This window comes from Triticum dicoccoides, chromosome 3A (genome assembly GCF_002162155.2).
Source record: "Triticum dicoccoides isolate Atlit2015 ecotype Zavitan chromosome 3A, WEW_v2.0, whole genome shotgun sequence".
NCBI lineage: Eukaryota > Viridiplantae > Streptophyta > Magnoliopsida > Poales > Poaceae > Triticum > Triticum dicoccoides.
In genome coordinates this window covers 587819382-587832049 of record NC_041384.1, presented here as the reverse complement: position 1 = coordinate 587832049, position 12668 = coordinate 587819382, and the positions used below count along the sequence as shown (strand labels likewise).

The following is a 12668-nucleotide window of genomic DNA, read 5'->3' as shown; positions in this document are numbered from 1 at the left end:
GGAACACTGGACAGCGGTCAAGAATATCCTGAAGTACCTGAAAAGGACGAAGGACATGTTTCTCGTTTATGGAGGAGACGAAGAGCTCGTCGTAAAGGGTTACGTCGACGCTAGCTTCGACTCAGATCTGGATGACTCTAAGTCACAAACCGGATACGTGTATATGTTGAATGGTGGAGCAGTAAGCTGGTGCAGCTGCAAGCAGAGCGTCGTGGCGGGATCTACGTGTGAAGCGGAGTACATGGCAGCCTCGGAGGCAGCACATGAAGCGATTTGGGTGAAGGAGTTCATCACCGACCTAGGAGTCATACCCAATGCGTCGGGGCCGATCAAACTCTTCTGTGACAACACTGGAGCTATTGCCCTCGCCAAGGAGCCCAGGTTTCACAAGAAGACCAGGCACATCAAGAGTCGTTTCAACTCCATCCGTGAAAATGTTCAAGATGGAGACATAGAGATTTGCAAAGTGCACACGGATCTGAATGTCGCAGATCCGCTGACTAAACCTCTCTCGCGTGCAAAACATGATCAACACCAGAACTCTATGGGTGTTCGATTCATCACAATGTAACTAGATTGGTGACTCTAGTGCAAGTGGGAGACTGTTGGAAATATGCCATAGAGGCAATAATAAAAGTATTATTATATTTCATTGTTCATGATAATTGTCTTTTATTCATGCTATAACTGTATTATCCGGAAATCGTAATACACGTGTGAATACTTAGACCACAATATGTCCCTGGTAAGCCTCTAGTTGACCAGCTTGTTGTGATCAACAGATAGTCATGGTTTCCTAACTATGGACATTGGATGTCGTTGATAACGGGATCACATCATTAGGAGAATGATGTGATGGACAAGACCCAATCCTAAGCATAGCATAAAAGATCGTGTAGTTCGTATTGCTAGAGCTTTGTCAATGTCAAGTATCTCTTCCTTAGACCATGAGATCGTGTAACTCCCGGATACCGTAGAAGTGCCTTGGGTGTATCAAACGTCACAACGTAACTGGGTGACTATAAAGGTGCATTACAGGTATCTCCGAAAGTAGCTGTTGGGTTGACACGGATCGAGACTGGGATTTGTCACTCCGTATGACGGAGAGGTATCTCTGGGCCCACTCGGTAATGCATCATCATATTGAGCTCAATGTGACCAAGGTGTTGGACACGGGATCATGCATTACGGTACGAGTAAAGTGACTTGCCGGTAACGAGACTGAACAAGGTATTGGGATACCGACGATCAAGTCTCGGGCAAGTAACGTACCGATTGACAAAGGGAATTGCATACAGGGTTTGATCGAATCCTCGACATCGTGGTTCATCTGATGACAACATCGAGGAGCATGTGGGAGCCATCATGGGTATCCAGATCCCGCTGATGGTTATTGACTGAGAGCGTCTCGGTCATGTCTGCATGTCTCCCGAACCCGTAGGGTCTACACACTTAAGGTTCGATGACGCTAGGGTTATGAAGATATGTATATGCAGAAACCCGAATGTTGTTCGGAGTCCCGGATGAGATCCCGGACGTCACAAGGAGTTCCGGAATGGTCCGGAGGTAAAGAATTATATATAGGAAGTGCTATTTCGGGCATCGGGACAAGTTTCGGGGTTATCGGTATTGTACCGGGACCACCGGAAGGGTCCCGGGGGTCCACCGGGTGGGGCCACCTGTCCCGGGGGGCCACATGGGCTGTAGGGGGTGCGCCTTGGCCTTCATGGGCCAAGGGCACCAGCCCCTATAGGCCCATGCGCCTAGGGTTTCCCTCTAGGAGGAGTCCTAGTGGTGGAAGGCACCCCTAGGTGCCTTGGGGGGGAGGGAAACCTCCCCTAGGCCGCCGCCCCCTAGTAGATCTCATCTACTAGGGCCGCCCCCCCCCCCTGGCACCCCTATATATAGTGGGGGAGAGGAGGGACTTGATACACCAGCCCCTGGCGCCTCCATCTCCCCCCGTTACGTCTCTCCCTCGTAGTCTCGGCGAAGCCCTGCTGCTGTGACGCCCTGCATCCACCACCACGCCGTCGTGCTGCTGGATCTTCATCAACCTCTCCTTCCCCCTTGTTGGATCAAGAAGGAGGAGACGTCTCCCGTCCCGTACGTGTGTTGAACGCGGAGGTGCCGTCCGTTCGGCGCTGGTCATCGGTGATTTGGATCACGTCGAGTACGACTACATCATCACCCTGCAAGCTTCCGCACGCGATCTACAAGTGGTATGTAGATGCAAACTCTCTCCCTTGACTCATTGCTTAGATGAACTCATAGATGGATCTTGGTGAAACCGTAGGAAAAATTTTAATTTTCTGCAACGTTCCCCAACAGTGGTATCAGAGCCAGGTTTATGCGTAGTTCTCTTTGCACGAGTAGAACACAATTTTGTTGTGGGCGTGGATTTTGTCATCTTACTTGCCTCTACTAGTCTTTTCTTGCTCAACGGTATTGTGGGATGAAGCGGCCCGGACCAACCTTACACGTACGCTTACGTGAGACCGGTTCCACCGACTGACATGCACAAGTTGCATAAGGTGGCTGGCGGGTGTCTGTCTCTCCCACCTTAGTTGGAGCGGAATCGATGAACAGGGCCCTTATGAAGGGTAAATAGAAGTTGACAAAATCACGTTGTGGTGATTCGTAGGTAAGAAAACGTTCTTGCTAGAACCCAATTGCAGCCACGTAAAAGATGCAACAACAATTAGAGAACGTCTAACTTGTTTTTGCAGCGATTGATCATGTGATGTGATATGGCCAGAAGTTGTGATGAATGATGAATTGTGATGTATGAGATCATGTTCTTTGTAATAGGATTCACGACTTGCATGTCGATGAGTATGACAACCGGCAGGAGCCATAGGAGTTGTCATTATTTTTTGTATGACCTGCGTGTCATTGAATAACGTCATGTAAACTACTTTACTTTATTGCTAAATGTTAGTCATAGAAGTAGAAGTAGTCGTTGGCGTGACAACTTCATGAAGACACGATGATGGAGATCATGATGATGGAGATCATGGTGTCAAGCCGGTGACAAGATGATCATGGAGCCCCGAAGATGAAGATCAATGGAGCTATATGATATTGGCCATATCATGTCACAACTATATAATTGCATGTGATGTTTATTATGTTTTATGCATCTTGTTTACTTAGGACGACGGTAGTAAATAAGATGATCCCTTATAAAATTTCAAGAAGTGTTCTCCCCTAACTGTGCACCGTTGCTACAGTTCGTCGCTTCTAAGCACCACGTGATGATCGGGTGTGATGGATTCTTACGTTCACATACAACGGGTGTAAGACAGTTTTACACAGCGAAGACACTTAGGGTTAACTTGACGAGCCTAGCATGTGCAGACATGGCCTCGGAACACGGAGACCGAAAGGTCAAACACGAGTCGTATGGAAGATACGATCAACATGAGAATGTTCACCGACGATGACTAGTCCGCCTCACGTGATGATCGGACACGGCCTAGTCGACTCGGATCGTGTAACACTTAGATGACTAGAGGGATGTCTAATCTAAGTGGGAGTTCATAATTTGATTAGAACTTTATTATCATGAACTTAGTCTAAAACCTTTGCAAATATGTCTTGTAGATCAATGGCCAACACTAATGTCAACATGAACTTCAACGCGTTCCTAGAGAAAACCAAGCTGAAAGATGATGGCAGCAACTATACGGACTGGGTCCGGAACCTGAGGATCATCCTCATAGCTGCCAGGAAACAATATGTCCTAGAAGGACCGCTAGGTGACGCTCCCGTCCCAGAGAACCAAGACATTATGAATGCTTGGCAGTCTCGTGCTGATGATTACTCCCTCGTTCAGTGCGGCATGCTTTACAGCTTAGAACCGGGGCTCCAAAAGCGTTTTGAGCATCACTTTCATAAAGAGCAATGATATCTTCTAAGCATAGCTTTCTCAGTTTCATAAAGAGCAATGATATCTCTATACATAGTGGTCCTAGATGGCACATTGAACCTAGGGCAAGCTTTAGACATGAAGAACCTAAAACCTTCTTTCTCTGCAAATATGAACGGAAGCTCATCTACCACAATCATGCGAGCAAATGCTTCTCTAACTTCTTTCTCATTGTATTGCCAAGGAACCACAGAGTTGCCATCAGCACAAACTTGGTAGGTAAGCTCGGTCTGATTGCTACCGATGTGGGCAGGATTTTTTTTGCAAATCTTCAAATGGTTTACTAAAGAAGCAGTACCTGCCGATGTGGATTTGCAACCCAATACAGCACTACAATAGTTGCAGTTTGCATGATCCGGATCATCCACCTGAATTGTGAAGTGTGTCCATGCCTTTGACCTCTTGTTCCTTTTCTTGCTAACACTGTCAGGGGTAACATCAGGTTGTGTTTCAGGTAAGGAACCTTGACTAGCAACATAACCAGCACCAAGGTTGACACTATCGAACACCTGAAGAAATAAGTTAGGTAGTTCCCATTCAGATTAGTACTAATAACAGAACCAACACTGAAGAAATAATTTTTCAGTAGCAAACAAACACTACTGCAGCCGCTACTACTAGTCTACTACTCAAGAAATACTTGTTTTTCTCAGCCACTACTACTGCAACCAAACTGAACCAACTATGTTACTGAACAAGTATCATGAGATCAGGGAGATGCTATGCTACTGAACAAGTATCCAACCAGATCGAACTCAAGGTCAAAGAATGGGCTTACCATGATGGCGTCGACGGCTCGTGTTGCTCCGTGGAACCGTGCGTCGGCGAGCGCGACGGAGGGCGGAGCCGCGGATGTCAGCGAGTCGGCGACTCAACGGCGTGGAGGAAAGAGGGCGGAGCCGGAGGTCAGCGGCGATGCAGAGGACGGACGACAGAGGTCAGCGTCACCGGTGTGCGCGATGGAGGACGAAGGGGAGATGGACGGACGCACGGAGCTTCGCCTGCTACGGAGCCGCGGAGGGGCCGGATCTGCGGAGCGCGGATGGATGCACCGGAGTATGACCTAGCTAAGCTAGGGCGCCGCCGCCACCCATATTGTGCTCTGTGCGGCTGGCCTCGGTCTCTCCTGTGCCGCTGTGCGGGTTGCGGCTCTGCGTGGTGAGCGTGAGGGACTTGTGAGTTGACCTAGGGCCATTGCCTATTGGGCCGGCCGACTGGGCCTGTAATTTTTTATGTTGTTGGGCTTTCGGTTTAGTTCGGTTTAACCGAATTTTTTCGGTTTTAAACCGAAAAAACCGAATTGAGTATGGTTTTGGATTTTGCAAACTGAAACCATAACCAAAACCTGAAAAAACTGAATTTTCGGTTCGGTTTAGTTTTTTCGGTTCGGTTTTTGGTTTTCGGTTCGGTTTTGCACAGGGTGATTCACGGTCCGTATCGACTATGGGCGTGTTGTTGAGAACTAATTCATGGTCGAAGACATGCGGATCAGCACTGTCCTCGTCTTCCTGATGAGCACTGGTCGAACTGTTGCTTCCTCTGTTGTCACCCACACACACCGCCGTTGTCACCTATGTGTCTACCACGACCCTCCCGCACATTCTTCTCTTCGTCATGGCCAGCCAAGGCGCACCGTCGTCTTCCTGCTCAACCGTCATCTGTGTCACCATGACAGGCGAAGGAATTCAAGGATAAAAGAGTGTTTTTGCTTTGTATGACCCTATCCTGCCCTCGGCCCCATGCGATGGCCGATCACTGATGATCGAAAGACAGACGAGGTTTAGCTTCTCATTATTTCTTTATTTCGCTGAAGAGCACGCATGTAACACCAATTGTACTTTTGGCCCCAACAGCTAGCCACACCACTCGACCCAACACTCGCCCGCTGAGGCACAACCTGGGGTTAGTGCACGGAGCTCTTCCAAAGGGAGTTGGAGTTTGGCATGCAAGGTGCGTCCAAGCCGGGACTCGAATTCAGCTGATCAGCAACCCCAACTGCCCAGCCAACGGGTGGACGCCCCGCCCTCACCAGTTCTGTGAGTCACGGCTTACAAAGCAGTCTGGCTTTGAAATTTTCCCCGTTTCCTTCATTGCTTGGGGAAGGGGACTATTTAGGCTCAAGGGAGAGCGAGGATAAGAACGCTATTATCGGGCGTTTACCTGAAGATGAAATCTCATACATATAGCTGAGCAAAAATCGCTATCGGTCTGTTAAGCAAACCCGCATGGCAAAACCCCAAATTACAAAATAGAGCTAACTGCAAGTAAAATCCACCTTTCTCAATGTTACACATGATGAGTTCGAGCAAGCGTGCTGTCAAATCTCAAATTATTCAATGATGCGATCATTCCTTGACCAACCCCAAAACTATAACGACAAAATTGGCTACAGCAATTTTGGCTTCAAAGAGCGCATTGTTTTTTTTACTTGTCGACGACTTCGATGAGGGTCGTCTCATAATCAGCAGGAGCCTGGAAGCCGTGGAGGTTCATCACGGTGGCGGCAACGTTGGCGAGCCCAGGTGTCTGGATGTCGGAGCGGAATCTCACTCCTGGGTGGAGACCAGGGCCTCCGATAGCAACAGGGACCTGCAAAGTTCGCAGGCAGGTCAAAACCAAGCGATAAATATCGTCACTTAAAACTGGTCTTACAGGAAGAGCATCAAAGGCCATTGCACTTACTGGCTGAAGCGTATGCGAGGTAAGAATCTGGATGCTACCGCTCTTGTCGAGCATCGGCTGGCCAGCTTTGTTCCTCTTAACCATATCCTCTGCGTTTCCATGATCAGCTGTGACAAGATAGATACCACCAACTTGCTCCACAGCATCCAAGACCATCTGTTTTCAAGGGGAACCAATGATACAGATAAGTAAAAGGCAAATGAGGTAGAATTCAGAGAATTTGTCACTGAAACTGTGCCCCAATTCAACTTTCAGGATATAGATCATGTAAACAAAACATTGAAGTTTCTTGTTTGTTCTCACCTTGACAGCTTCATCGGCAGCCTTGCAAGCAACAACTGTAGCTTCAATATCACCAGTGTGACCAACCATGTCACCGTTTGGCAGGTTAATACGCACCTACAAGCATATAACATGTTATGTAAATTTAAGGGGGCAAACCAAGGATGTCGCGTGTTACACCTTTCCAAATTCCTTACCTGGTCAAACTTCCCACTGAGGATAGCATCCCGAGTTCTCTCAGCAATTTCAAGTGCCTTCATTTTGGGCTGCTCATTGAATGTGATACCACTGTCACTGGGAATTTCTACATACTCTTCCCTGGTCTCGTCAAAGTATCCCGAACGGTTTCCATTCCAGAAAAATGTGACATGGCCAAACTTCACTGTCTCACTGTTATGAACAAATAAAAAGAACTCATAAATACAAATGTGCAGAAACATAGGATAAATTTCGAAGCACAGAACAAACTTTAGACCTCAAAACAACTGAAATAACGGTTTGCAAAAATAATAATTCCCTCACAATTATGAGAATAGGGGAGTCATAAGGTCAATAAACGCTGAATGGACTTTCAGAAAAAAGTACTCAAATGTAGATAATTTCAATTACGGACCCTGTAGTTAAGCTTTGCCCCCAGACAAACTATACTAATAGGTTCCAGAAAGTAAAACAAACCAAAGAAATCACTTTCCTATTTTGGTGATTGATATATGATTGGCAACAAATATAAAGCTTTGCATCTGACTTGTGTATTCACATTTTACACAGTACTTGACCCACATTTGTTTTCAATGGGAGTATGCTAACCTCACATAAGTAATGTTCCATGTAATCAAACACCCGAGTCATGACTAACTAATGACCAGAAATTATAGTATAGAGATGAACATGAAGAACCAAGTGCCTTAGCATTGGAACAAATAGAATGGAAAACTAGGTACTTGCCTGCAAGCGAAGGTGCGGACACCATTCTTCACCAAGTATTCACCAGATGTCCTCTCAATCAAAGGTGGGGAAACAAGGTACTTGCTTGGAAGCTTCAACTCACCATCATATTGAAGCATCCCAGCGTACTTAATTTTTGGTACACGAACACGGTCAAATTTATCAAAATCAGGAAACTCGAGTGCTTTCGCAAGCATAACCATGCGATCAGCTCTGAAATTGAAAGTCACGACTGCATCACCGTCTACTATAGGACCAACCGATTTGCCACTCTCATCAACTATCACAAAGGGGGGCAAATACTGATCATTGGCCTTGGGCTCTGCTCTTAGAGTCTTCACAGCTTCAAGTGCATTTTGGAATTTGTGTGGTGCTTCTCCAAGCACCTGGGCATCCCACCCACGCTTGACCACACTCCAGTCATTCTGCAATGCATCAAAATACATGACTTCAATTTCACCAGGAAAATGTGTATTTTTCCAACTAAAATATAACACAAAATTGCACCTCACAAAGCTAAACTATAAAATGAGAGTATACCTCGTAGCGGTCCATGGTAACATACATCCTTCCACCACCAGATGCAATCCGTGCATCAACACCCTGCTCACGAAGCTGAGCAAGATCGTTCTCAATTGTCTCTACGAAACCAACACTACTGCCATCCAAAACATCACGCCCATCAGTAAGAATGTGAAGGCGAATTCTTTTTGCTCCCCTCTCACTGGCACCTTTCACAATCAACTGAAAATAAAGTGAAACAAAACAGAGCAATTTAATATTTGACAAATCATCACAAGACCGTCTGGCGTTCATCACAATGATTGCTAAGCTAACCTGCACTTGGTCTAGCCGGGAGTGAACGCCTCCATCACTCAACAAACCAATAAGGTGCAGAGTACCCTTATCAAAAGATTCCTTGATGTAATTGAACCCCTCGTCTTCCCAAATCTTCCCGGAAGCAAGAGCAGCATCAACAAGCTTCGCACTACAGAAATTAAGTATATAATGTAACTTAATTAGCTTTGTTGAAAACAAAATGTGAAAGAAGCATACAAGTGAAACGGAATATAATGGGACAATAGTAATTGATAAAGTCTAGCACATGGTTATGCAAACGACTCAAACAGTCAGACAGCAAACTATGTAACATAACTAAAGCAAAAAAACTAATAAGCATCCACAAGACATGGTTCCTAGCAGAGTTACAAACAATATTGACGACGATGCAAAACTAGAAGACCATATTGATACTATCAAGAATCCAGCTGAAGTCAGGTGTCCTTTTTCACTACTGTATCAGAACTTGTAACAAAAAATTGCACTGCTCGGTACTAACAGCGGAGAATACATATTTCAAAGGGGGAAAAACACATACCCTTGAGCAAAGATTCGGCCAGCTCCAAGAGCATTGTGGCCAACTTCACTGTTGCCCATGTCGTCGTCACTTGGGAGACCAACGGCAGTTCCATGAGCCTTCACTAGTCTCCACTTCTCAGGAGCACCCTAAAACGGAGTTAAGCTTAGTAATTGCTCATCTCAAGCAAAGTTATTGCTCATCTCAAGCAAAGTTATGCGGTAAAAATTTAGCATGCAAAAAACTACAGTACATCCGAACAAGTTCAGGTTGGATGCAACATATGAATTACGGTAGTAATGTAAACAAACATTGTATCGAGACTCGAGAATTACAGTGTGCACTAGCTACGATTGCACGATATTGACACTATTTTTTATAGTGAAGGGTCCAACATTCACATCAGATTCATCATCATGCTCAAACCAGAGCAACAACTGCAATCAGGATGCTTAATCTACAGCGGGAGTGAGTATGTGACTTAATCACATTAAATCCGACAAAAGGATGCATGCAACCATAATCACATTAAATAGATGAAGGTAATATGTGCAGCTGGGCACAGGTGCGGGTAACCTACATTCTTGAGCGAATCCATGACGGGCGTCTGGGCGACATGGATGCAGTTGTACTGGTCGGGGCTGGCCTCGCCCCATCCGTCGAGCACGACGACGGCCACCGTCTTCCCCTTGGGGAGCGTGGGGTGGTCGGGGAGCGTCCAATTCGTGGTCGCCATCTCCTGCAAAATCAATCAAGCAAACCACCGCACACAAAATCAGGTCACGTGCAGCGAATCCAGGCAGATCTGCGCTAGGCGTCATTAACCCGCGCTAAATCACCAGATCGGGACGCGTATCTCGACCGAAATCGATCCCATTAGCACGAATTAAAGCGCCAAGAGCACGAATTAAAGCGTAACAACCCCCTATAACTAATCAAACGACAAAGGCTGTATTTTTCTTCCTCTAAAATTCAGATTCGATGAATAGGACCTGGGCTGTCAGATCCGGCGATTGATCGGAGGAAACTAAAAGGCAAATTTCGGCGAGCTTACGAACGGGGGAGGGGCGTCGTCGAGATCGAGAGGGGCTGTTCTCACCTTTGCTTTTTTTTCTTCGTGTGGTTTGCGGAACAAGAAGAACTTTTGGGAGAGCGGACTGGCGGAGGATAATAGGCGAAGGCGGGGCGGCCGCGGTATTAATAAGGGGGAGGAACGGGCCACGGAGCCGTGGGGTGCGAATAATTTTAGGGTGTTGGCCAAGAAGATCGTCGGACGGCCCGATCGGCTCTGGGGGCGTCGGGTCGGGCCATCGGACGGCTGAGGAGGTGTCACCGGTCTCTTCGCCTGATTTGGTAGATGCGGTGCGCGCGACGAGATCCGTCCGCCAGTTTTATATTGGACGGTCCTGATGGGGCCGGCTGTCGCGGAGACATGTGGCTGTCACGCCGTCACGAGTCCTAGGCTCTCCACGTCAGATCGCAGGCCTCCTCTTTCTATTACTTTTGATTTTGAAAACTCATCAGGCGTGACGGCGTGCGTGAGCGTGAGGCCGTGAGTTGGATATTCTCTTTGGATGCCGTTTTCAAAATCGAATTCCCATGCTATTTTAAAATGTTTCTCCGCAAGAAAAAATGATTTATTTTTCTGTATTGTTTCTCCAACGGGGGAAGGAGAACCGGGTTCTTTCGTGCTAATAGCCGACCACCTGTGCGATCCCTCGAAAGGACCACCCGGTTGAGCTACGTGCAAGCTTTCTCCGTGATGCGGCGTGGAAAACAGCGTGTTTACAGGACAAGTTTTTGAATCCATGGTGCTGGCCGTGGGCGGCGGAAATTAGGCAAGTCGGAGTTGGCCGGCCGCCGGGGGTCAAGAAAGAGGACTCGCGTCGCTCTCACGCACATGGGTTGGTTGGTCGCTGCACAACAAAACAGTTCGGTCGCTCTTGCGGCCCCGGCGTCCTGGGGCCCGGAAAATCCAGCGACAACCCGTCGATGCGCCCAAAGGCCGGACTCCCTCGCTTTCTCACCGCTCGCGGAACAGATTTCTTCTTCGCGCCAGATTATTAAGAGATGTCAGATCTGTCTTCAAGCTCGGCCGCGGCCGTGAGCGACATGAAGGCGATGATGAAGGAACTTGGTCTGAAGAAAGACGAATTAGAAAATGTGGTGATCGAAGCAGATGAACTTCCTGAGGAGGCTACAAGATGGATGGCTTTAGCTCGCGTCCATACGGATAAATCATATATCCAGTACTGGTTCTTCCGCAATATGCGCGGCATGGGATCTCGCGTAAGAGGTGAATTTTCGCCCGTTGGAAGAAAACCTCTACACCCTTTCAGTTCTCATGCCTAGTTGACTGGGAACGTGTGATGGAGGGGCCTTGGACCTTCAAGGGGAAAAATGTGGTAATCGCATCATATGATGGCTTCACAAAACCATCCATGATAGAGATGAACAAGGTGGAGATATGGATCCAAATCCATGATCTGCCGAAAGGGTACTTCTGCAAGATAAAATCGTTGTCCTCGACAGCGGGAGAGTTCATTTTTGCCAAGTCAAAATCTCAAGACTTTGAAGGTAACTTTTTCAGAGTCCGCATAAGAATAGATGTTGACAAGCCGCTCAAGAACGCGGTGTCACTCCTCATCAAGAGGCAGAAGGGGGTAGTCAGGGAGATTTATAGGGGCAAATATGAAAGACTCCCAGATTGGTGCGTTGTGTGTGGTCATCTTGGTCACAAGTATGAGTGCGGCAATGGCATCCATCTTCCTGAAGCATTGGCGTTCAAGGATCTGCAGACCTCTTGGTTCAGAGGACCAGCGCGTGGTCCAGGTGAAGGAAGGGGCTCGGGAGGCGGCCGAGGCAGGGGTCGATCGAGCACTGGAAAAGGATGAGGGAGAGGGAATACCCAAGAACAGCAGCCCTACGAGGATGACCTCTCAATGGGCAAGCCTGGTGACTTTGAGATGGAGTACGCTGATAAAAACAGAAAAGGGGAGCCCCGCAAGCCCCAGCCACGATGAAGCCAACCACTAATCTTCAGCTAGAGGGCAACACGCTGCTTGCCCTTCCGCCTCCACCTGTGCTGGCGAGCCCCTCATCAAAACAAGAGTCAAAGAGGAACAAACAAACTCCACAGATAACTGAGAAGGGGAAGGATAAGAATTCAACAACAAACAAACCGTCTGATGCGCGATTGGCGGGCCCCAAGTGGGGTCGCACCCTGCGCAATGAGTATACTATGTTGGAACTATCGTGGGGGTGGCAAACCCGCGACAGTTCGAGAGCTTCGTGAGTATGCCTCCTCTATACTTTGTATCTTAAAAACTCAAATATAGGGATCTCGTGTTGAGAATTTAGTAGGTACTCTTGGTTTTGATAAAAGCTATGCAGTTAGTAGTTCTGGTAGAAGTGGGGGTCTTGGGATTTTTTGGAAAGATTCAATAAAAGTTGAAGTTCTTGGTTATTCAGAGT

General features: G+C 47.4%; 1 protein-coding gene and 1 long non-coding RNA gene across 2 annotated transcripts; one reads left to right on the top strand and one right to left on the bottom strand.

Annotated features, from left to right (window-relative positions):
- Nucleotides 1–3955: 3955 nt before the first annotated feature.
- Nucleotides 3956–4834, top strand: LOC119272227. The gene is made up of 3 exons (XR_005134718.1): nt 3956–4308; nt 4383–4454; nt 4582–4834. It is a non-coding gene; the product is annotated as an uncharacterized LOC119272227 (long non-coding RNA).
- A 1277-nt stretch (nt 4835–6111) lies between these two features.
- On the bottom strand, nt 6112–10415 carry LOC119269393 (2,3-bisphosphoglycerate-independent phosphoglycerate mutase). The gene is made up of 10 exons (XM_037551212.1): nt 10294–10415; nt 9775–9933; nt 9216–9343; nt 8675–8825; nt 8378–8581; nt 7838–8262; nt 7090–7282; nt 6914–7009; nt 6611–6766; nt 6112–6517 (listed from the first exon to the last, which is right to left on the bottom strand). The coding sequence occupies exons 2-10, from the start codon at nt 9928–9930 to the stop codon at nt 6353–6355; spliced, it is 1674 nt and encodes a 557-aa protein (XP_037407109.1). The 5' UTR covers nt 9931–9933; nt 10294–10415; the 3' UTR covers nt 6112–6352.
- Between the last annotated feature and the right edge of the window lie 2253 nt (nt 10416–12668).

Bases quoted from the DNA above. Each gene is read 5' to 3' on its own strand.
- LOC119269393 (XM_037551212.1), bottom strand. From the start codon at position 9,930: ATGGCGACCACGAATTGGACGCTCCCCGACCACCCCACGCTCCCCAAG. The intron at 8,263-8,377 runs GTATACTCTCAT...GATGCATTGCAG, and splicing joins TTACCATGGACCGCTACGAG to AATGACTGGAGTGTGGTCAA. The intron at 7,010-7,089 runs GTAAGGAATTTG...ATATGCTTGTAG, and splicing joins TCAGTGGGAAGTTTGACCAG to GTGCGTATTAACCTGCCAAA.